Consider the following 24,827-nt stretch of genomic DNA (forward strand, 5'->3'; position numbering starts at 1 on the left):
ATCTACAAGAATAGCACTGCAAAAACTTGAACTCAAGTCAAACTCAACTCAAATGCACCTGACAGCTTTTCATGTTCCTAATGCAAAACCATTACATTTAAGAGGAAACCAAACAAATTAAAGTTTTTTTTTATGCCTAAATGGATGTTTTATGCCTAAAAAGAGTTTTGAGTGTTTTCTTTTTCCTTTTCTTTCTTTCTTTTTTTTCTTTTTTCTTAATGGTTACAAAACATTTTTCTGTTATCTTATTACATAATTGCCTTTATTGGTGCTACACACAGTGAAATCTCCAGCAGCTGCTGAACTGGCATCTGTTACTATAGAATGTATTTTAGCATGACTGCAATGTTGTATTGACCAATCAGCAAACAGGAATGGAAATATCAATTTTATATTTCAATTGTCAAATTACAGTTTGTAGTTACTAATTCAGTCTTTTTTTTATCACTTCTGAACACTTTAGTATCTCAGTCGGTGATGGCTTTTAACATCGAGCCTGTTGCCTGGAAAACTTTCACTGCGTCTTCACAGAGTCAAAATGTTGCCTTTGGCTATAAGGTGATACAGAAAGACACAAGGTGAGAGCAACATAACCACTGATAATGGGGGGAGAAAAACAAACCTGCATTGTTTGGAAAGCACAGTACTCACCACACTGCCATCAACTGTCCAACGAGACATGAAAGAAACCGTCTGACTAACAGTCAGTCAACCACCATAGTTTGTTTTGTTTTAAAGTGACATTTAGGTGTAAGTAAGAAATAGATGCTACTACATTGACATAGAAAAACCCAGATTATAGATTTTGTGCTCCATTGTCCATATTGAAGAATTATACTAGTTATCAAAATGTTTAGTTTGTGTGATTTCTGAATCATCATTGTCGAATTGTCTCTTTGAATGCAGCACCCCATGTTGACAAACACTGAACTTACAGATTTACACTAATATTAGACAGCCTCATAAGGTTAAAACATTCACAATCTTTCTAATGTTATAGAGTATGTAATATTGTGACCAGTATGATATGGATGACGATGCAAAATGTCCTTTTAAGGCAATAGCAAACTTCAACAAGTGTGAACTTCCTTTAAATGCCCTCTTGGTCTAATTCTGTCTCATATGAGCTTTCTGCTTTCACACATTGCTCACATTCAAACATGCATCTACGAGAAAAGCACTGCAAAAAAATAACTCAAATGCACATGACAGCATTTCGCATATTAATATATTCATAATGAAAAACAATTACACTTAAGAGGAAACCAAACAAACTAAAGCTTTTGGTTAGGCACAATGACTATATTCACAGTGTAACATGGCCTTGTCCCACCCACATGTAATGGTTCCAGCATCCATGGGTTCTCTTGAAATATAAAGCAGTATCAAAAAAGTTGCCCATTTTTACCTTAAAGGTGCAATGTGAAAATTTTAGGAGGATCTATTGACAGAAATGCAATATAATATACATAACTATGTTTGTGGTGTAAAAAGAGCTTATATAATTAACTATTATGTTTTTGTTACTGTAGAAAAGAGAACATGGCCCCTTTAAGTATTTTAGTTACCCTTTCTGTGATCTAGTCTCTTATTGGTTGTTCAGTTACGCACTCTTTTGTATAGAGCGTAAAGTTAAGTTTTTCTTTAGTTAGTTTTTGGGGTCGCTCGCATGCTCATCGCACGTCGGAAAACTGCCGTCCTGTGCCGGAGCAAGAGCACCAAGCAGCAGCATCAATTTCATATAAAGTGTGTGTTCATGAACGATACTGTTGGTGAGTGCGCTGTGAACTGTGACTTACATCTGTGCAGAAGTTCAGTAAACTCTGTGAACGAATCCCCTTGTTGTGGCTCATTTCACCCGCGTTTCCCATTGCATCGACCAAAAGCAGTAGCACGACATTACCTTAGAATGAGCCATTTCCATCTCATACACCACAGGTCCCCTTACATGTTACGTCACCATTTTGTGCCGGCATGTTTCTACAGTAGCCCTAAATGGACAAACTGCTCTACAGAGCGCGTTTGCTTGACTGGCTACTCTCTGCTGTCTCAGACGACGAGAAAATTTACACACTGCACTTTTAAAACAATTTCTCATTGCCATTTAAAGAAAGTTCATTCAAACATTAATGTCATCATTCACTCACCCTCATGCCATTCTAGACCAATATTCCATCTGCTGTGGAACACAAAAGAAGATGTAAGACAAACACAGTCACTATTATCTTTATTGTATGGAAAAAAATAAAAAAAATAATGAAAGTGACTGGTTACTAAGCCTGTCATTCTGCTTAACATCTCCTTTTGTGTTCCACAGAAGAAAGTCAGTCATACAGGTTTGGAACAACATCAGGGTCAGTAAATTAGAGGTCTGCACGGGCTTTAAACTGAGGCCCGAACCCGGCCCGTACCCGAGATCGTTTGACCCGACCCACCCCACCCCGAACGGTACTGTTATAGTTTAACCCGAACCCGAAATCCGTTGCTATAGAGATGTACCATTCTTGCTATCATAAGCCAAGACAGCTTTGTAAGACTTACACTGCACGTAACCGCTGAGCTATTTATTGGTTGAATGACAAGATCATATCATACAATGTTTAAATAGACAGAAACATCAGGCTAAGTAGTAGAAAAGACGCACGGAGGCCATTTGACATGCTGTCATACTTCATTTCATTCATAGTTTGCACTCGGTCATGTAGCCTATCATATCGTACGATGTTTTAAACATTTAAATACACATATCAAATAAAATAATACAAAATGTGTATGATGCAGTGTTTTTGATAGTAGCCTGCTCTTGACAAAGCCGATTTCTGAGAGACGCAAGAGAAACACGGCTATTTGATTTACGAACGCGCTTGGCTTATTTCATTCATAGAGTTTACACTTATTCGTCTATGATGTCATGCAATGTTTAAAACATTTAAATACACATATCAAATGATGTAGTATTTTACAGTAGACCTACTCTTGACAAAGCTCTGATTTCTGAGACATAGACGGCAGCGCGGCTATTTGATTTGTTGCTGCTCTCATCGTTCACTTCACACACACATTATTGTGTAGTAATTTTAGTGGCTTGTCTATAATTGTGCTATTCCCTGGCTCACCTGTTATTCAGTAGAATTCATTGTGCTGCTTTCCCTGCATCATTTGGCACTGTAATAAGTTTTCCCTCAGTAATTGTTTGCCTTATCGCGTACTCATAGTCAGAGGTTTGAGTGTTGTGTGCCGCGTTGTGAATGAAAGTGTGCATGAGAGCAGGATCACATGCGCAAAACAGTTAATATTGTAACGAACGGAGGAAATGATGAGACTCACTTAACAGCTTAATCTTCTTTTATTAAGATGAGCACCTGTTTGGCACCTGTCGATGCTCCTGCCTCACAGACAGCGAACAAACTTCTGGAACCTCTTCCCCAGAACCCCGCCCACACAACACCACGCAGGCTATTCTTTCAGGAGAACCTCCCACCCCTTAAAGCCCCACACAAGCTGAACCATAACACAGGAAAGAACACATGCACTTAGATTTATCCGAACAGAACATAAAACACTCTTTAGACTTGCTACAATATATAAATGTGAATTATAAATGTGCTCCCAATCTCACCCGCTCTTTCGAGCACAACGCAGAAGATGGCACGCAAGACTTATTTAACAGCTCAGTTTTTTCGAACCCGAAGCTATTCATGAAACCTTAACCTGAACCCGACCCGAAACCCGCGAGTTCTTCGGGTCGGGTTGCAGACCTCTACAGTAAATGACAAAAAATAAATGAATAAATAAATAAAAAATGGTGAACTATCTCTTTGTCCAAATGGTGAAAAATCGCATATTATTATTATTATACTACATTAAATTTGCAATTGATTGCAGTGTGCACCTTAAGCCATCAGCAGCCACTGACAGGACTTTGCTGGACTCCCTAAGAATACCAAGTGGGCGTATTAGGAAGTTAAATTTAAAACATGTACAGTTTATGTGTCTCAAGGAACATGATTGAAAAACACTGGAGTAACCATTGATCATTTATGTCATTCTTAAAAACCTTGTAAAAATTCACTTAAATTTAACATTGCTCTGGGTTTGTGGCAGCTCTGCTCAGTTTCAGTACTGCTGTGAACTGGAGGAACTGAACTGATGCCGAGCTCAGAGAAGACTGCCATCTGGTAAAATAATGCAACAATGTGGTTACACATGTGGTTGCAGCAGCAACACAGCAACAGCTTCACTGGGAGAATGTGACAGGATTGAAGTCCCTTAACACAATCTGTAAAGATTAACTGATGACAAAATAATAAATGAATAACCCCAAATGATAGGATATATGCATAAACAAGACAAATCTAAAAAAAAAAAAAAAAAAAAAATCGCATATTATTATTATTATACTACATTAAATTTGTAATTGATTACAGTGTGCACCTTAAGCCATTAGCAGCCACTGACAGGACTTTGCTGGACTCCCTAAGAATACCAAGTGGGCATATTAGGATGAGCCAGTGTTAGCCAACACTTTTCCTAGAGGCATACCAACAGTACATTTCTTGGACAGCTCACTTATCTAACACACCCATTTTAGGTTTTGGTCTAGTAACAAGCTTATAAGTTAAATTTAAAACATGTACAGTTTATGTGTCTCAAGGAACATGATTGAAAAACACTGGAGTAACCATTAATCATTTATCTCATTCTTAAAAACCTTGTAAAAATTCACTTAAATTTACCGTTGTTCTGGGTTTGTGGCAGCTCTGCTCAGTTTCAGTACTGCTGTGAACTGGAGGAACTGAACTGATGCCGAGCTCAGAGAAGACTGCCATCTGGTAAAGTTGTGCAACAATGTGGTTAAACATGTGGTTGCAGCAGCAACACAGCAACAGCTACACTGGGACAATGTGACAGGGTTGAAGTCGCTTAACGCAATCTGTAAAGATTAACTGATGACAAAATAATAAATGAATAACCCCAAATGATAGGATATATGCATAAACAAGACAAGAAATCTAAAAGTGCTAAACTTTTCCACTGAATAGATTCGTCATGCCTACATTTCTATAAATGTAGAAATTCATAGAAACTTCATTTTAAAATATGAACAATAAATCCATCCTTCAGTTCTAGTTTTGTCTGCCTACTCTCTAGCTATGTGGCTTCTCTGACTTCCTCATAGATCTGAAACAATTCACCCCCAAGATGATCTCTCCTGTCATCCTTATCAGAAACTGAAAAAAAAAAAAAAAAAAAAATGCACAAAATTAGTGACATTCACAGTCCTAAAGAATCATACATATTGTATTAGCATAATAACATTAGTGAACCAGAAGATCGAAAAAAAGGTTTAATAGATAGAAAACTGAAAGTATAAGAAAATGAACTATCACCAACAAAGTATAACGTTGGGTTTGGGTTTTGTTTGTTTTCATGACTTTTATTTTGTAGTTTGTGTAAGGAACCCCGCATCGGCCCAAAAACGGAATCCGACGGCCTGGGCGAAGGTTAACGCGTGTATGCCTTTTCAGCGCATCTGTGAAGTTCACTTAATTTCACTCGTTTAATCTGACTCCAATTTTAAATGATTATTACTCTTAGGTTTCGTTCCCAATTGGAAATTAATCATTTGTTATGTATTAATTTTGATTTTTGATTATTCTGGGTATCTCATAATTTCAATTATTCGTTCATTACGGTCTCATCATCGCTTAGAGAAATTCACATCGGCCGACTGCGTTCTCACGGACATAAATTCGCCAGTTTATGATCTAGTCAGAGGATGCAGAGTTAACTAATGCATTTGAGTCGAACCGCCACATGCTTGTTCATACAAAAATACAGTTTTCTTAGTCACGATACTGCAACTTGCTAATTCAATAACAGACAAACTCAAAAAGTCCCATGATGTGCCAATATGCTCCTTTCATGGGGCTCTCTGGCTTGGCCTGTCCTGACGCAGATTTACGGAAATGACGGACTCCATAATCTACTGGTCATAATGATTTCAGAAGAATCCAGAGTAAATCAAATATAACATTTTATTTGTCAAGTAAAAATGTATCATGTCAATTTCATAGTTGGACAATTAGAAGCCAATTCAGAAATAATAAATGCATAACATCAACTGAAATGCACATGCACACAGTGGTGGATTAGTGTTTGAAGACACTTGTCCACCACTGTGTGGGGGCTTCTGGCTACAGAAAATCCCCCCTGACTGCTTTGCACTTTACCTTATATACCAAGACCAGAACAAAAGGATTGTAAATTTTTATTACACCAACACCTGTTTTGGGGGGAGAGGAGTGGGTTTTCACAAGTGACACCACCCAAAAGGAGGACAGAATTCTCCTTAGTTTTTAATCTTCTTCATAATACCAGTGACTGCTGTGAAATTGAGACCATTTTACCAATCGCACTGAGACATTTAAAATGATACCAAACATGAAAGGACTAAACAATAGATACACCAGATACATTATACTTCTTGGAGAACTTTCAGTGACTTGAGTCAGGGGGAAAGGAAGGAGGGTGTGTGTGTGTGTGTGTGTTGGGGGGAGGGCTATTGCATCCTGTAGATGTGTGAGGGCAAGGCGTTGTCCTATGCTCTTTCTTTGAGATCTTCTCTCCAGATGAGTTTTATTGCTTTATTGCAGGGTGCTTGATCTCAGTTTTTGTCTTAGCAGGAAAATCAAGTCTTACAGTTGCCTTAGCCATGTTTCATGTTCCTGTCATGTGACTTCCTTGCCCTCATGTGATCATGTCTTGTGCTTCCAAGAGACTTGTTCGAGATGCATCTGCACTGCGCAGACTGATCGGTGTGTGACATCAAAGTACCGTATGTGTCATGTTCTCATTGGTTTGTCTCGTCATATATTACTCTGCTCTGTTCTCATTGGTTCATTGTTTGATGGTGCACAGGTGTCCCTTGTTTGCTCATTAGTTTTGTGTATAAATAGCCCTCATATTTCATTGTTTCTTTGTCTAACTCTGTTCGTGTAACCCATTGTTTGGTGAGTGTATTCATGTTCATGTTAAAGGCGGTGCACACTGTGCAATTTATAATAGTCCTTTACAATTGTTGCTTGTCAGACTGTACGAACATGATCCTCATGTCACACTGTGGGATCTCAGCTGTCCTGTCAGACTGTATGACAGTCAAGACGCGTTAAAAACAGACGCACGCCTGAAAACTTGTCCGGAGTTTTACATCGTCAACCCAAACACATTCGATGACAGTGAGCTGCATTACACACGGGACTGAAATGGTGGCTAACAAAGACATCTCTAGCGTTATTTTGATCACGGCTTATCTTGAAAAACGAAGACAATTTGACGTTTGTCGTAGGAGAAGTCGCACTGCAGGACTGTACGGCAAATCTTCTGACACTGCCAGAATTTCGTCTGAGGTAAAATTTGATCGCAACTGTCATTAATCAGCTGTCGGTGAACATGTCAAACTAGCGATCAAAAACTACAGATTTTTGCCTAGGATTATAGGAATCTTTTAGGATTCTCGGACGACCAAATCATGGCCAAAATCGCACAGTGTGCACCCGCCTTAAGTCTTGTGTCAAGTCTATGTCAAACCTGTTTTGGATTATATTTTATGTCACTTTGTTTCAATAAATTGCACCTGGGTTCTGCAAACTTGCCTACAGTGGACTATGTTACACAAAGCTAGCTAGCTTGTTAGTTTGAGAATACTTACCCTCAAAGTCGTCAATATTGAAACATTCAATTTAAAGCCCTTCTCCTTCTTATTAGAGGGTGTGACAGATGCCAACCCCACAATTCCTTTGACAATGTTCACCGTAATCTGTGGAAGACACTGCGTATCACTCGCCTTCAACCACATTGATAATACTGGATAATATTCGGGAAACTTGTATAATATTCCGAAAAATGAAAAAATGATAATGGCAGCTAATGACAATTAATGAGAAAAAAAGAGAAAAAAACCACAGTGTTCCACCGACTCAGGGTGTGTAGATCCGTAAAAAGCTGGAGATTTATTTCAAAAGAACAAAATGATCTGCACTCCTTTTAAGCAATGCGACATAGCCTACATAACAGACATTTCGGATATTTACCTTCTTCAGTAAATCATTTAATCTAACTCCTACACAAATCTCCAGACAATGATTAGAGTAAGATACAATATCAGGACAACATAATTTGAAATAAATAAAGTATACAAATGACAGATCAGATCATGATTTATAAAAAGTAAGGTTAAAGGAAACAGGAGAGGTGTCTCGATGTCGCCTGCTCAGCCTGCACCACCCTGGTCGTCTGCCCGGCCTGCTCCACCCTGGCTGTCTGCTCTGCCTCAGTCTTCATGCCCTCTTCCACTTTATGGACCTGGCCCTCCATCCCGTCCCCTAGTCCGCCTCCGCTTCACCTCCCTCCTGGACTTTTCTAGCCATAATGGGAGCACCTGGAAGCCGCTCCTTAGGAGGGGGGGCTATGTCACGATCACCTGTGAGAGTGCCCGTAATTGCCACCAGAGGGCACTCCACCCTGGACTTTTGCCACACCATCAAGGACTTCATTTCCCATAGTTCATTGCCTAGTCTTATCTTCCATGATTGTTTACTGCTGTTTCATTAGCTCATTACCTCACCCTATATAAGCCTGGTTCACTCTATCATTCTCTGTGTGGTTTTGTAAGTGTCAACTGCATTTCTGAGCATTCTTGTGTTTATCTGTTTGTTGGTTTTGACCCTGTTGCCTGTGTTCTGGATCTGTCTCTGTTTCTCTGTTATCCTGACTTGGTATCTGTTTTGGACTGCTTTCTTGGGTTTGGACCTCTTGCCTGTTTTTTGACTGTGTTTTTGGATTACCCTTCTAATAAACTACTGCGCGTGGATCCTCAATCTTCGAGTCTCGGAGCAGTATCATTACAAGAGGTCTTCATTGAGACCCAGAGGAAACATATACTTCAACCGATGCATCCAGTATTCATTGTAAACATTTTTTTTTTTCTGCATGTCCACCTCTTCTTTGCTACTTTTTCAATTCCTATACGAATTAACTGTTTTATATCATGATTACAGTCATGAAAGTGTCTGGCAATTGATGAACTGACATTTTTCTGATGTATGTTTTTCTTTTTCTTTTTTTTTTTCTGTACCATCAGATTTTAGTTTAGTTTAGTTTAGTTTATTGATTTATAAAGCACATTTGAAAACAACAGAGGTTGCAACCAAAGTGCTGTACAGAAAAATTAAAACAAAATTGAAACACACAAACACACACAAAAAAAGAATTAACACACTGGATCAAAACCTTGTGGACAATCGAAAAATTCACACCCTTAATTAAAACACAATTTTGTAATACGCTCAGAGGTCTTTGCATCATGCTCAAACAGCAGACCCAACCAACCAAATTTTTTAACATGTTCTCATATTCCTCCTGTCTTCTTTCAGTCTACTTGTGAGTGATCCTTTAATACAACTCAGTCAAACTCTGAGAGGACAAATATATCGCTGTACTGTCACTGAAGGAAACTGCATGCCACTGCCCATTACTGGTACTTAGTTTTTAAATTATGCTTACAAGTATGTAATATAAGATACTAGTTTCATTATCCATATTAGTATTTCTAAAAAATAAAAATAAAAATCCACATTTTTTTTAAATTCAAAAGTCACCAATGAGGCTGTCAACATGTCCCTTGGACTTTCAATGTCTATTGATCCTCAGTCTTCAAGAGCAGTGGTAAGTGTCATATTTTAAATAATCTCTGTTTTTGTGAGAATATAAAATCTTAATGCTAAGAGAAATTGTTATGATATTCTAAAAATGCTACCAATTTTACTGCAAAAACATGCTAGATTTGGTGCTTGTCTATTTTTAGTCATTTTAATTAGATTATAATTTGCTAGAGTTGAACCTTCAATTTGCAGTCAGTCTAAAAGATGTCCAAAATAATTAAGAATTTTTGCTTCTCCAAATTTTACATTAATGTTCGTATTAGAGTTTGTCATGTTGAAAATACTTAATTTCTCTCAGGTTTGTGGTCCAACCATACCTAAGAACTGTGATGAAATAACCACTTACAATGGCATGTGCTTTAAAATCAGTCCAGATAATGTTGTGAGCAGATCTGTGCCAAAGACTCTGAGAGGTACATTTATGGCATTCTGCCAAATCAAAGCAAGTCTTCTTCATACTGTATATGCTGTATGACATGATTAAATGAACATATGATGCAGTTATTCATTTCTCCAACTTCAGAATGCCCAAAATCACAAATTGATATTGCTTTTTTATTGGATGGATCTGGAAGTGTATACTATGTGGATTTTAATAAGATGAAGGATTTTGTTATAGAAATGATCAAAAGTTTTATAGACCGTGATACACAGGTATGATAATTCATTCATTTATTATAATCTAGTTTATGCATGATTTTTTTACCCCTAGTTTTCAGAGCATCAGGCACTAAATCTATCTGTCTGTCTTACAGTTTGCCATTGCACAGTTTTCTACACAATGTGTCATTCATTACAAGTTTCAACAAGTCAAAAACACTATGTGGTGGAAAAATGCAGTGAATCGGATATCTCAACAGGGAGAATGGACCTACACCGCAAGAGCTATAGGACAACTTGTGTGAGACATCTGCTGATATTTCAATTATTTTATCTATGGCATTAAAAGTAATATTACTTCTGACAAAAAGACTTGGAGTTAAGATGAATTTAACAGGATGTTTAGTGAGGGCTGAGGAGCACATCCTAACTAAGATGATGGATAAAACAAATAATAAAAAAAAAACTGATAAGTGTCTGAGCAAACATGCAAAAAGTACACAAAATTAAATGCATGAATGAATGGATACACATACTACTATAAGTCTTTTGTTTTTTTGAGTGTGAAATAAAGGTTTTACAGCACTTAATAACTTGAAGAAGGTTTCAAAGACAAACAACGTAAACTTAATAAGAAATGTATCCCAAACAGTTGCATAATAGTATTATTGATTAAATATTTTTTACTTCTTTTTTTTTTCAATAGTAAAGAGTTATTCGTAAGTAACGGAGGTGCAAGACCATCAGCCAGTAAAATTTTGGTTGTTATCACGGATGGTGAATCAACTGATCCAAATGATTTGACTGCAGCTGTTCAACAAGCACAAGCTAAAAATATAATACGATATGCTATTGGGGTAAGATTTGATTTACATTTATATTTTGCCTCTTTTAGATAAAAAAAAGACTTAACTATATTAGTTATGCAAAAACCAGGAAAAACTGCTTTAATTTATACTGATTCAGATCTAGATGCTCCTGATATGATTTGTCTGATATGATAGCCATTGTGAAAGTATTGTGCATAAAAATTACTGTTCCTCTTAAAATGTTAATTTATTCATCTACTCACCATCATGTCATTCCAAACTTGACTAGAAGAATGTCTTGTTTTGTCCTTACAATAAGAGTCAATGTTGTCCAGTGTTGTCTTGTCATTGTATGGACAAAAACATTCTTCAAAATATCTCCCTTTGCATTTAAAGGGTTAGTTCACCCAAAAACGAAATTTCTGTCATGTATTACTCCGCTGTCATGCTCCTATGCTGTTTAGCACTTCCAGGTTCTACGTGACCGACTCAGTATTGGCCAAAGCTGATCACGTGAGCAGCACGACGCAAGCCGGCCAATAATGAGCCGACATTCTGATGTAGAGCACAGAAGCGTTGCACTGTCTGCAATGCAAACAATGTAGGAGAATGACAGGGGAGATACGAATTTGTTGAATAAAGTCGTTATTTTTGTTTTGTTTTTGCGCACAAAAAGTATTCTCGTCGCTTCATAACATTAAGGTTGAACCACTGCAGTCACATGGATTTTAACAATGTCTTTACTACTTTTCTGGACCTATAATGACAGTAATTATGTTACTTTCTATGGGGGATAAAAAAAACTCTTGGATTTCATGAAAAATATCTTAATTTGTGTTCTGAAGACGAACAAAGGTTTTACGGGTTTGGAACAACATGAGGGTGAGTAAATAATGACAGGATTTTCATTTTTGGGTGAACTAACCCTTTAATAGAAGAAAGAAAGCCATACAATTTTGGAACGACATGGCGGTGAGTAAAAGATGACATAATTAACTTTTTTTTGTGATCGATCTACTTTATTAATAAAAACCATTAATCAAATAAAAGAAGGGTATTAAAAAACTTTTTATATAAAAACAAAAATGTTATTAAATCGTTAGATTTATGAAGTGTTACAGTTATCTCCATTGAATTTTTTTTAGGTTGGCAATGCTTTTAATAGTTACAGAGCAAGAAGGGAGCTGGAAATTATTGCATCTTCACCCTCCAATAATCATGTGTTCAAAGTAACTGATTTCGACGCGCTGGAAAGCATTCGTGAAAAACTCAAAGAGAACATTATTGCCATTGAAGGTATGTTTGCAGAGGGAATGAAAAATGACAGACAGAATGTTTACATTTTACATTCATCAGCTGTCATGTGAGCACAGTTACTTTGTTCATTGTGTTGATTTAAAATAATAGTTAACTGTGTTGTTGCTTCTTTTATTTGTTATAGGAACCCAGACCTCTGGAGATTCATCTCGAATGGAGTTTGCACAGGACGGGTTTAGTGCAGCATTTACATCAAATGTAATTCTATGTATTTAACTTATTTCACACCAAACTAATGAAAGAGACATTGTACAGAAATGAAAAAGATGACTTAAATGAAAGACTTAAATGAATTTGGAGCTGTTGAATTGCTTTCCTACTGTTTAATTTAATTCATGCCTTTGCATGCTATCCATGCTTTTTTCCTCTTTAACATAGCAATTTTCAATTTTTAAGTTGATTTTAATTTTATTGTTAGTATTATATTTGTTTGAACAACAGTTTACTTAATTTTACCATTAATACAATTTAACTGAATTAAACCGTTCAAATTAACTGCTAGACCTTGTAAGGTGCCATTCTTTGTAAAGCTGCTTTGAAACCATAAGTATTCTGGAAAGTGCTTTAAAAAACAACCTGGAAGTGCACTTGCATCAGGCCAAATCTAGCTGTTTGTGTTTATTTATCAAGGCTTTTTTATAGTCATTATTTGCAATGACAGATATTCATGATGTTTGACTCATGTTGAACTACTCTTCAACTTCAATGAAAAACACACCATTGAATTTGTATGCCTTTAAACTTATCTGAAAAGATTAATTTTAAGCATTTCTATTTAAAATTCTGGTAACACTTTACAATAAGGTTATTTTGTTAACATTACTTAATGCATTAACTAACATGAACTAACCATCTTCGTTAATGTTAGTTAATGTAAATCCAGCTGTTCATAGTTTGTTCATGTTAGTTCAGTGCATTAACTAATGTTAATAAATCATACGACTCTTGATTTTAATAATGCATTAGTAAATGTTAAAATTAACATTAACAAAGATTAAAACATGCTGTAGAAGTGCAGTTCATTATTAATTCATGTTAACTGATGTAGTTAACTAATGTTAACGAACCTTACTGTAAAGTGTTACCAAAATTCCTGTAATATTATCTGCATTCAGACAGATATGATAATGACTGCAGTGGGAGCTTTCCAGTGGAAGGGTGGATATCGGCTGTACAAACCAAATGATAATTCAGATGACTTTCAAGCTGGAAGTGAGCATGACAGTTATTTAGGTGAGATCTCTTCTTTGACTGTGTAAATCAAAATAAAAGTAAAAAACAAAAAAACAAAAAAACAAAAACAAAAACAGAATATTTTCAAGTATTTTCTTCACAGGTTATTCCTTGGCAATAGCAACACTGTGGGGAGCAAAGTATGCAGTCCTGGGAGCACCAAGACACAAGCATAAGGGACAAGTAACTGTTTCAAGAATTGATGGAAAGGACTTAAAGCAGTTGGATCCTCCTAAGGTTGTAACACTCATATTTGTGTAAAATATTAGGACTTCACACATTAATGTAAGTGAATGAAAGTAAGAGAGATCAAAACAGATGTATGGTAAACTACAGTCACGGCCAAAAGTATTGACAGTGACATAAATTTTGTGTTTCACAAAGTTTGCTGCTTCAGTATTTGCAGATCATTTTTTCACTTGCTATACTGGAAAACAACAATAAGAATTTAATATGTTTTAAAGGCTTTTATTGGCAAAAACATTCAATATATGCAAAGAGTCAGTATTTACGGTGTTGACCCTTCTTCTTCATAACCTCTATGACTGCCCCCATCAGCAGCTTCTGGGTCAAATCCTGACTGATTACAATCATTCTTGCCTTATTAGTGCTTGAGTTTATCACAATTTGTTGGTTTCTACTTGTCCATTCGCCTTTTGAGGATTGGCCACAGCTTCTCTATGCACTTCATTATCATTCTTGCCTTGTGACATGGTGCTCCATCATGCTGGAAAACGCATGGATCATCACCAAATTGCTCCTAGGTTGTTGGGAGAAGTTGCTCTTGCAGGACATTTCGATTCCAATAATTTATTCTAGGCAGTGTTTTTGGGCAGAATTGTTAGAGAGCCACAACCCTTGGATGAAAAGCAACCTCACACATGGATGGTCTCAGGATGCTTCACTGTTGGCACGACACGGGACTCATGGTAGCGTTCACTTTTTCTTCTCCGGACAATCAATTTTCCAGATGTCCCAAACAGTCAGAAGGGGGATTCATCAGAGAAAATAACTCTGCACAAGTTTTCTGCTGTCCAATCCTTTTACTTTTGCAGAATTTCAGTCTGTCCTTGATGTTTTTCTTGGAGAAAAATTGGCTCTTTTGTAGCCGTTCTTGACCCAAAGTCTTGGCCTCACAGATGCAGATGCATCTCTCCACACATGATGGTTGCACATCTTTCTTTGGAGGTAACCATTGCTAAGACAAGAACACAATGATTGGAAGCACTTCCTTCCTCCTTTTATAGCAATCACTCTTATAATCCTGTCAGAATGATAGAGTGATTTCTCCTGACTAGTACTTGTTCACACTTTTCCATGTGGTGATATGATTAGTGAAATTATATTAGCTGATCATTTTGTGCCAGGGCCAAAAAACAGAGCCAAGATTAAATTAACACAATAATCTAGAAACAATGTGAATCGACACCACAACAACTGAAGCAGCAAACTTTGCGAAGCACAAAATTTATGTCACTGCCAAAACTTTTGGCCATGAATGTATATTGCTTCTCTTCCTCTCTTCTCAGCCTCAGATTGGCTCATATTTTGGAGCTGAGGTGTGTGTGGTGGATTTGAACCGTGACTCCATTACAGACCTACTTTTGGTATCGGCCCCAACATACATGGAGCCTGACCGGGAGGGAAAAGTGTTTGTCTTCACGCCTCAGGTCAGTGATTTCAATTAAAATTCATTTAAAATGAACATTTTCATCAGAAAAGATTGAATAAATATACCTTTCCATATGTTTAACCCTGTTTCTCCTCTCTCTGTTATATCTTCACAGTCAAACTTCATTTTTTCGGGTACACTGGTGGGCATGGCAGGTCAGAGGGGTCGGTTTGGCTCTTCTCTGGCCAGTCCAGCAGATCTGAATGGTGATGGTTTCATGGATGTGCTGATTGGAGCTCCTTTAGAGGAGGATGGACAGGGCAGCATCTACATCTTCAATGGGAGAAATGGAGTTATCATTCCAAAATACTCACAGGTGAAAAAAAGACGTGGGTTGATGGCAGTTTAAAGGGATAGTTCACATAAAAATTAATTCTCTCATCATTTATTCACCCTGGTTTCTTGCATTACTTTACTTTTGTTTTCTCACTTCATAGACTCATTGTAACATCCAGTGTTGGGGGTAATGCATTACAAGTAACTTGAGTTATGTAATCAGATTACTTTTTTAAATAACTAATAAAGTAATGCATTACTTTTTCAATTTACAACAAAATATCTAAGTTACTTTTTCAAATAAGTAACACAAGTTACTTTTACATTTATTGACCGACAGCTCTCCTGTCCCCATGTTAAGAGAAATAAAGTGCAGAGGTGTTGTGTTCGCTGTGTGAACATGATGGTTATTGTAGTTCTAGACTAAATGTGAACATGCATTTACTCATCTGACTCACACAAAACATTCAGTATTCCTCAAATTCCTCAATAAAAACAGTAAAATGTAATCTCAGAAATGTACACAAACCTGTAATTGTATTTAATCTCACTTCATTAACCAGTGTCTTTGCTGCTGACCTTCAATTATCTAGTTTAACCATACTAATAAGCAAAAATGACTTTAGATTAGATTTAGAAATAAGAGTGTTGAACTTCCTTCTCCTGTATCCTATCCTAGTATGAACAGGTGTAGATATGCATTTCCTTCAGCCTGAGGCTTATTCATTTCACTTTTGGTGTGAAAGGGCCTTTACATTTGCAAAAACAGAACTTTTTTTTTGTTATTAAGAAACAATCAAGCAAGCCTAGCCCAGGTGAGAAAAGTAACGCAAAAGTAATGTAATATATCACGTTTCATACAAAGTAACTAAGTAACGCAATTAGTTACTTTTTAGGGAGTAATGCATTACTTTTAAAAGTAACTTTTCCCAACACTGGTAACATTTTTGTTGCATTTCATTTCTTGAATGAAACAGAGGATTGTTGGATCGTCTGTGCGACCAGGTTTGCGGTTCTTTGGGATTTCATTGAGTCAGTCTTCTCTAGACCAGACTCAAGACAACCTTCCTGACATTGCTGTTGGGTCCAAGGGAGCAGTTCTGCTTCTCAGGTCTGTTTTCTGTTATAAAGAAATAAAATATATACAAATACACAGTTTCAGCTATAATCATTCATATGTGTTATATGTGGATCATTCAGGTCCAGACCCATCATGCTCTTGGAAACCAAAGTAACTTACAACCCAACCAAAATACCAACCGGTGACCAAACAGACTGTACAAAGCCATTGCAAAACACCCTGACTGTGTGCTTCACCATGAGCAGATACAAACATGGCATAACAGGTTTATTCATAATATAATTACATAGTTATTGTGTTCTTACATCTCATAAGTTCATATATTCTGCTTGAGGTTTGTAGTATTCTGGTGTGCTCTTGAAATCTGGTATTGTTGTATTGCTAATATTTTTGGGCTTTTATAATCTAACACATTTCCTAGATTTGACTGCAAATATTAATTACACCATAACGCTGGATGTCAAGCGACAGAAATATAGAGCATACTTCCCACCCAAAAACCGGCTCCACAGTGATGTGATGAACATTGGGGTGCAGGAAGCATGCAAAAGTCATGCTTTCTTCATAGAGGTAAGCACCAAATGTCATTTATAAACAGATTTTCAGTGAATCTGATGATTCTAGGCTATAATTTGGGACTAAAAGGGTAATTCCTGCTTCTTATACTTAAAACTCAGGTATTCAAAATTCATTAATTATCTTTATTTTATACATTTTTGTTATAATGTAACTTATATGTGCTTGCATTAAAAAGTGTTACAAATGATCTTCTGCTGAAATTCCACATAAAAACATTTGATTGAACTTTTGATTATTTACACAGCAGCAAGAGAATTAACAGAATGTCAAAGAGGATGTTAAATCTTCTTAACTGTGATAAAACTACAAATGTTTAATATTATGTTCAACATTTTAAGAAATATGATGGGGACATAACAAAAATCAAATGCAAAGCAAGAGTGACCCAAGTATAACCATAGAGTGTTTTGTTAATAACATCTCTTATAATTCTCGTTTTCATAAGGCTTGTTCAGAAGATGCTCTGAACCCGTTGTCCAATCAGTTAAATTTCACATTTGAGGGTCTTCCATCAGCAAATATGCAAAATTTGAGACCAATACTGCTGCCAGAGATAAAGACCTCCACAGACCACAATGTAAGAGTTCATCTGTGTTAAGAGCAGAAGTTAGCAGAACTTCATCACATATGAACATTTCATGAATTTTTCTGTGCCCTCACTTTTTATAGCTAGATTTTGAGATAAACTGTGGAACTGATAATTTATGTGTTGACGACCTCAGAATGGATTTCAATTTCTCTGGGTGAGCAAATCATTTGCTCTATTTCTGAACTGAAGTATTAACAAAAATAAATAATTTCAAAGCATATTGATGCTTATGAAAGTATTTATGAATCTCTCTTTGGTTTCTGTGATCCAGGGCTACAAACATAGAGGTTGGGATAATGCAGGAGCTCAATGTGACAGTGTTTGTAGAGAACAGAGGAGAAAACTCATACAACACTCTCTTCACCCTCAAATACCCCTTTGGACTTTCCTACAGGAGATTCACGTCTAAACAGGTAAACATAGGCACATATGCTGAAACTGATACTAGTTAATAATAACAATGACATTTCTAAAGCAAAATAGCTATGAAGATACAATGAATTTTTGAATGAAACTTAAAATAACAGAGCCACATAAAAAATATTGAGTGTTAGAGTTTATTTAACAAATATTTTCAAAACATGTATCAAATGGAATGTTAGTTAGCATGTTTTATATATGTGTGTGTATATATTTTGAAATATATGATAAACATTCTGTATGAGCAGGGCAGAGTGGAGTGTGTGTCTCTGGATGCTGAGCGAGGAGTTACACTGGGAGAAACCTCTTGCCAAATCAGTAAACCCATCCTCAAGGAAAACACTCAGGTCAATAATCACACCGCTGACATGAACATTTGCTAATGTGGAGGAATGCACGTTAATGGTTAAACTGATAATCATTATTTTGCTAAAAAATTATTAATAACAATTGTTCTCATTTGAGACATTTCTTTTTACATTTCAGGAAATTTATTGCACTTTCACATAAGCACAAATCAAGAGAACATCAAGTCATAGACAGGGTTTATTTTATAGTCAAGATTCATGTTTAGATTTATTACAATTAGTCCCAGAGAAGGTTTGCTCACTGATTTAGTCACAGATGGGCAGTACAAATACTTCATTTATTCATTTGAGCAGAATATCACAATGGAGATCACAGCATACACGTCTGCCTGTTCTTTTCAGATCAGCGCATGGGTGTCAAGTTGGAAAGAATAACAGAACAATAATTTATCTATTTAAGAGGAAAGCTCTGATTCGGGTATTTAAACTCTTGACGTCTGGCAACCAAGCATGAAAGCTCACGGAGGCTTGTTACTGATACAAGAAAACAGAAATGTCAAAAAAAAAAAAAAACCTTTTTCAGGAAAAATAACCAGTGGGCCAATATTGCAACGATTATGTTTAATTGATCTAGAGAAGCAGGAATCATGATCACGATTAAAATACTATTAATTGTCCAGCTCCACTCATTTGCATATACACGCTCATTTACTGACTTGATTACTTTTAAACTCAAAGCAGTTAACAAACACTTTTATCCAGAGACTTTCATGGGTGTGTGACTGTTCAAGATGTTACGTTGTCATATAACTTACAAAAACTTGAATTAGTCCAAAATGTAGTCTTATTCTGGCTTTTTTCATTCAAATTCTAGGTTGTGTTTGAGATTACATACAGTATTAATAAAGAAAGTACACCGGGCCAAAATGTGACGTTTACTGCTGAGGTCAGAAGGTATGACACCATCTTTGTGCGCTAGAAGTTGTTTGAGTGAACTCAAAGTGTGAAACAGCCTTTGACCATGAGCTCTAGGAGGACTCTCACATGATCATTTTATCAGAAATGGATAAATCATACTAATAATCAAAACCTCCATCTCTCACAGTGGAAATGACAAACACTCAATCGACAGTGAATTTAAAAAACAGAAAACCATCGATGTCAAATATGCCATCTATATTGCCTTGATAAGGTTAGTGCTCTGCTCCATGTTTCTGTATAAAAATAATACCACATTTTTATTTATCCTATACTGCAATATTGTCTTTTTCTTTCTTCATTTTAAATAAAAGGCATGAAAATTCCACCATCCACATTAATTTTACTTCAGGGAAAAGGGATCTTATGAAACCCGTCCAGCAGATAATAAAGGTATTAGTAATTTTTTTAATTGTATCTTATCTTTATTTTGTTAAAAGAAGAAAATACTGTACATAACTCTTCCTTACTTTCTTTTTCCTCTTTCAGGTTCAGAATGACCTCAGAGAATTAACTTTCAAAGTGTTCATCAGAGTACCAGTGAAACTTGATGATACTGACATCTGGACTAATTCAAATTTGCAAGTGTGTGAATTTATTTCTCATCTCATAAGCCATACAGGTATACTGATTATTTTAGTTAAAGGTTGAGTAAGTAGAATTTCAAAAACATTGTTTGGAAGTTAGTCGGGCCGACACCAACAACAAACATCTAACCAATCATCATTAGGGGGCGTATGACGGTCGAGGAGAGAGAACGAGCAAGAGGGAGATTTGAAAAAAGAAAAAGAAAAAAGAAAAACTGCAGAACGAGAGATGAGACAATACAAAAGAGCTCAAAAGAATATCACTGGAATGAAGGTTTATGACTGGGCAATCACTTTAGGACCCACGTTAACATTAGAAAAGCTTTCCAGCGCTGAAAACAGTCTGAAAACAGACACAGAGGCTGCTTTGATCCCGCTTCTTATGTGAGTAACACTGGGTTTTGATTGTCTGGAGCTGCTGTGCTGTTGGCGACTAACAACGAATACGTTCTGTTTACTCTTGTGTACTGTACGTTCATTTTTTGTGCTTCTTTGTCGTTTGTTCATCAACTGCGCTTTATTTTTTGTGAAGCATTTTGTTGCGCGTCAGCTGTGATAAACAGACATCCACTCGCATTGCGTGTGTAACAGTGGCCAGATAGTAAGAGTTCTGCAGTTAAACCACTGCACACTGACGACCGTTAGAGAATGAGGTGCTTAGCGTCATTGTTAGTGCTCTTGCCTCGCCTGCCAGCAGCGATCGGGGTTCGAGACTGACTCAGAGCAGGGTGGTTAGGATTGGAGCAATGAAGAGAGGGATGGGTTTGTTTGGGTTGATTTCAATTATCAACAATGTCCAACAGCGTTTTTCAAAATCTACTTATCCCACCTTTAAATAATTTGTTTAAAATGACATCCCATCCTTTACCCATAATTGTTCAGAAACATGTTTGAAAATGTCACCAAGGGAAACTTATACTTATGTTTGAAACCAGTAGTTCTGAACCAGGGAGCCAGGGGCCAATAGTGGGCTTCAGCAAACTTACAATTAGGCCTTGGGATGATGTAAAAGTATTTAAATTAATACATTATTATTGTAATATTAACATAATCTAACTTTAATTAAATCAAGATGTAATCTGAAAATCACATTTCTTTGTATTTTCCCTCAATAGCCATTGTTTTTACTGAAGAACAAATACAGATTATAACTTCTGGAATCACAAAATGAATTGTGGTTAAATTTTATACTTTAAAGGTGCAATGTGTAAAATTTGGGAGGATCTATTGACAGAAATGCAATATAATATATATAACCATGTTTTCAGTGGTGCATAAAGACCTTACATAATGAACCGTTATATTTTTATTACCTTAGAATGAGCCATTTCTATCTCATACACCGTGGGTCCCCCCTCCATGTCAAGTCACCGTTATGCGCCAACATTTTTCTACAGCAGCCCTAAACGGACATACACTCTACAGAGCGTGTTTAGTTACTATGTTGTTCTTCTAAATCGTTTGTGTTTTTAGAGGCAGCTTGCATCCTCACTACGTTGAATATGCACGTAGTAGTAGTAGTAGTATTAGTAGTCATCTGGTTTATTAGAAGCAGAGACCGTTCTTTGTTAGAAGTAAGAAGAAAACTCATTGCTTCACACAGGTTACTCTCTGCTGTCTCAGACGATGACATCTTTGTCTTGTGTTGGCCAGAATGCCACTCTAACTTCTCTGAAATGGAGGGGTGCGAGGGGTGTGTGTAGTTAGTTGCAGTTCGCAACCTCACCGCTAGATGCTGCTAAAATTTACACAGTGCACCTTTAAATTAATAATGTTAATTAATTCAGTATATCATTAAAAGAAGATTGTGAACAAACATCTTTATCATAATCACAGCAGGAGTATGAGAACTATAGTTAGCAAATATAGGGGGTTGGACAACAGGGGCCTACGAGTTAAAGAGTTTGAGAACTACTTTTGAGAACTACTGTTTTGCAGACAGACAGTGAGATTTTCTTTCTTTCTTTCTTTCTTTCTTTCTTTCTTTCTAAAGATTTCTGGCTGTAAAAACGAAAACATGGAGAAGCCTGTTATCACCAATTTTACATTGCTGGGCGTTATTAAAAATCATCGTGTGGTGGTGAGGACACTTTTGAATTTTGTTTTGTTTTACCTCATTAGTTTTCCACAATTTATTAGTAGTACATGTTATACATACATCAATGAAACTGTCTCTCTGGGTGTGTGTGTGTGTGTGTGTCAGAACTGCTCTGTGGCGATGTGTGCCGTGTTCAGCTGTGACGTCACTCTTATAAAAAATGAATGGAAACTCTATTATATATCTGGCAACGTGAGCTCTGGATGGATTGAGAAGGTATCTGACTTTTAAAGCTAATTCAAATCACAGAACATATATATATTCATAATTGTTTGATCATTTCTTATTGTCATGATCTGTGTCTCTCTTAGACTGGACTCAGAGCTGCTGTGTTTCAGTTGGTCAGTTCAACATCTCTGGATTATGACAAGAGCAAATACATTTTCTTTTCCTCTGATCCTCAACACACTGCACCGTCTCTCCAGGTGATTCAGTGATCGTTCACGTCAAGTCTCATGACTGTAAAAAGAGCTCTCAAAACACTGCTCTGTTTGAGGGAATCAATAACTGCAGTCTACTGTTTTATTCTTATTTTTTCACACCACATACCACAGAGACAAATGAGTTACAATGAGATCTGCAATTCTGACTGCACTAAAAATTCACTTTCTCACATTTTTCCACTTTGTAGATTAACACTCAAGTGGAGGTGTATGAGGAGGCGAACCTGACCAAAGAGATCATTGGAGGGGTGATAGGAGGACTGCTGCTACTGGCTCTCATCACAGCGGCCCTCTATAAGGTATATCGCCTTCATAAAATCAGTTTCAGTCCCTGACACTTTCACCTTTATACACAATCTATATTTTTTAATGCTTACAGCATATTACAGCATATTTTCTCTCTTTACAAGGCTGGGTTCTTCAAAAGCCAGTACAAGCAGATGCTGCAGGAGGCGCAGGGAGATGCAGGAGGAGAGCCAAACATGACACAATAATGTGCACTCAAACAGTTATAAGATATAAGTACTGATCGTGTTTTGTGGGCTTGAGAATGAAACGTGAATATATTTAACGCCTCATTGACTGATTTAGAACACCTTATTTAAATGATAACTGGACAATTTTGAAGTTACTTCAGATTACTCGTCATCTCATCAGTGAGCAACGAGTTACCAAAGTATTTATAGCATTCCAAATATTTGACTTCCTTCTTTGTTATGAAAACTTTTTCTTACTGTTTTTGAGATGTTTTCTATGGAAGCTTGTTTCCACCACAGAATAAAATATACAAAAGGTAATTTCGACTTTCTATCTCACAATTCCGACTTTTGTTACATTTATTCTCTGAATTGCGAGATACAAATCTCGCAATTCAGAGAAAAAAAGTTACAGTTGCGAGGTATAAAATCCAGTTCTGAGGAAAAATTGCAATTCCATCATAATTCTGACTTTTTCATTTGCAATTTCGAGTTTATATATCTCACAATTCAGAGAAAAAAAGTCAGAATTGTGAGATATAAACTTGCAATTCTGAGAAAAAAAGACATAATTGTGAGACACAAAAGTTTGCAGTTCCCTTTTTTTATTTGTTATTGAGTGGTGGAAACAAGCTTTCATAGTTACATCATCACGTTTCTTCAGATTTTCATAATAAGGATTTGCACTGGGTGTGCAATTAATGTTTAATTAATGGATTTAATGTTTTCTGCTTTATATAAAGATGTTGTTTAATTGGCTTTTTGTTGGCAAGGAAATTAAAATTAAATTAAATTAAATAATTTTGGCATTATCCATTACACTTATTTTTGTGTTATTATTTATATGCATACCTTAATTTGTATTTTAAATAAAAATTTGAGTATGAACAGAAGTCAGGAAATTCTGTGATTTGGGGTGTTTGTGAGGCTGAGGTGTCAGATTCAATTGCAAAAAACAAACAAACAAACAAACAAACAAAAAACAGTTATATTCCATTGCACATTTTTAATGCTTTTTATAGTGACTATTTATACTCTGGGTCGCTTTACAAAGATTTTATTATTATTATTATTATTATTATTATTATTAATCACCACGGGAGGCTATTGAGTTTGTTAATTGTTACTCTTATTCCGTCTTCTCCATTTCTTTTCAGACTGTGAAACAATGGCCCATTTCTGTGCTGACACCTTGTGGGCAAGCTAAATTAGTGCAAAAACTATTCAAAGCACATGTGCAAAGTGCCATACATTGTTCATTGCGGGAAAAAAAGCGCTGAGCACGTACACTATGCACGTTCTGTGAAGATGACTAAATGTGCGTCATGCGCAGTGTACACCTACCCTAGTCCACGCGTAAAACCTAAGTAATATTCACGCTAATTTTGAACGCAAATTATAATAAAAATACATTCATATTTAGCATGACACAGGCCACAGATTTAATCCTGACGGGCTGTTGAGTACCCCTGGCTTAGGGTATTTGAGAATGTGCTAACTTTGGTCTTTTTAGTTATTTTGAACAGGCTGCTGTATTCTTTGTTGTTGTTGGGATGATTCAGATTCAGACTCTGATCCCACACTACTGCAAATTTCCATAACTCTGGATGGCCTCTTAAGCTCCACACTTCTCTAGAGA

At 36.4% G+C, this 24,827-nt stretch overlaps 1 protein-coding gene across 1 annotated transcript in view; it reads left to right on the top strand.

Moving 5' to 3' along the window:
- The window catches only part of LOC127523707 (integrin alpha-X-like), a 56,955-nt gene extending 32,948 nt beyond the window's left edge, over positions 1–24,007 (top strand). Inside the window, exons 2-30 of the mRNA XM_051914747.1 lie at positions 464–578; positions 9,435–9,538; positions 9,656–9,726; positions 10,021–10,135; positions 10,246–10,376; positions 10,478–10,623; positions 11,029–11,179; positions 12,277–12,427; positions 12,573–12,646; positions 13,564–13,681; positions 13,785–13,918; positions 15,211–15,351; positions 15,469–15,669; positions 16,607–16,740; positions 16,830–16,975; positions 17,132–17,280; positions 17,735–17,866; positions 17,959–18,032; positions 18,150–18,291; positions 18,547–18,645; positions 19,481–19,560; positions 19,712–19,798; positions 19,899–19,977; positions 20,074–20,169; positions 22,165–22,251; positions 22,375–22,485; positions 22,581–22,694; positions 22,901–23,011; positions 23,123–24,007. Coding sequence (XP_051770707.1) covers positions 464–578; positions 9,435–9,538; positions 9,656–9,726; positions 10,021–10,135; positions 10,246–10,376; positions 10,478–10,623; positions 11,029–11,179; positions 12,277–12,427; positions 12,573–12,646; positions 13,564–13,681; positions 13,785–13,918; positions 15,211–15,351; positions 15,469–15,669; positions 16,607–16,740; positions 16,830–16,975; positions 17,132–17,280; positions 17,735–17,866; positions 17,959–18,032; positions 18,150–18,291; positions 18,547–18,645; positions 19,481–19,560; positions 19,712–19,798; positions 19,899–19,977; positions 20,074–20,169; positions 22,165–22,251; positions 22,375–22,485; positions 22,581–22,694; positions 22,901–23,011; positions 23,123–23,206 — 3,377 coding nt within the window. The 3' untranslated portion in view covers positions 23,207–24,007. The remainder of the gene's footprint in view (positions 1–463; positions 579–9,434; positions 9,539–9,655; positions 9,727–10,020; positions 10,136–10,245; positions 10,377–10,477; positions 10,624–11,028; positions 11,180–12,276; positions 12,428–12,572; positions 12,647–13,563; positions 13,682–13,784; positions 13,919–15,210; positions 15,352–15,468; positions 15,670–16,606; positions 16,741–16,829; positions 16,976–17,131; positions 17,281–17,734; positions 17,867–17,958; positions 18,033–18,149; positions 18,292–18,546; positions 18,646–19,480; positions 19,561–19,711; positions 19,799–19,898; positions 19,978–20,073; positions 20,170–22,164; positions 22,252–22,374; positions 22,486–22,580; positions 22,695–22,900; positions 23,012–23,122) is intronic.
- The last annotated feature ends 820 nt before the right edge of the window (positions 24,008–24,827 follow it).

The sequence above is a fragment of the Ctenopharyngodon idella genome, chromosome 12 (genome assembly GCF_019924925.1).
Source record: "Ctenopharyngodon idella isolate HZGC_01 chromosome 12, HZGC01, whole genome shotgun sequence".
NCBI classification, from domain to species: Eukaryota; Metazoa; Chordata; class Actinopteri; order Cypriniformes; family Xenocyprididae; genus Ctenopharyngodon; species Ctenopharyngodon idella.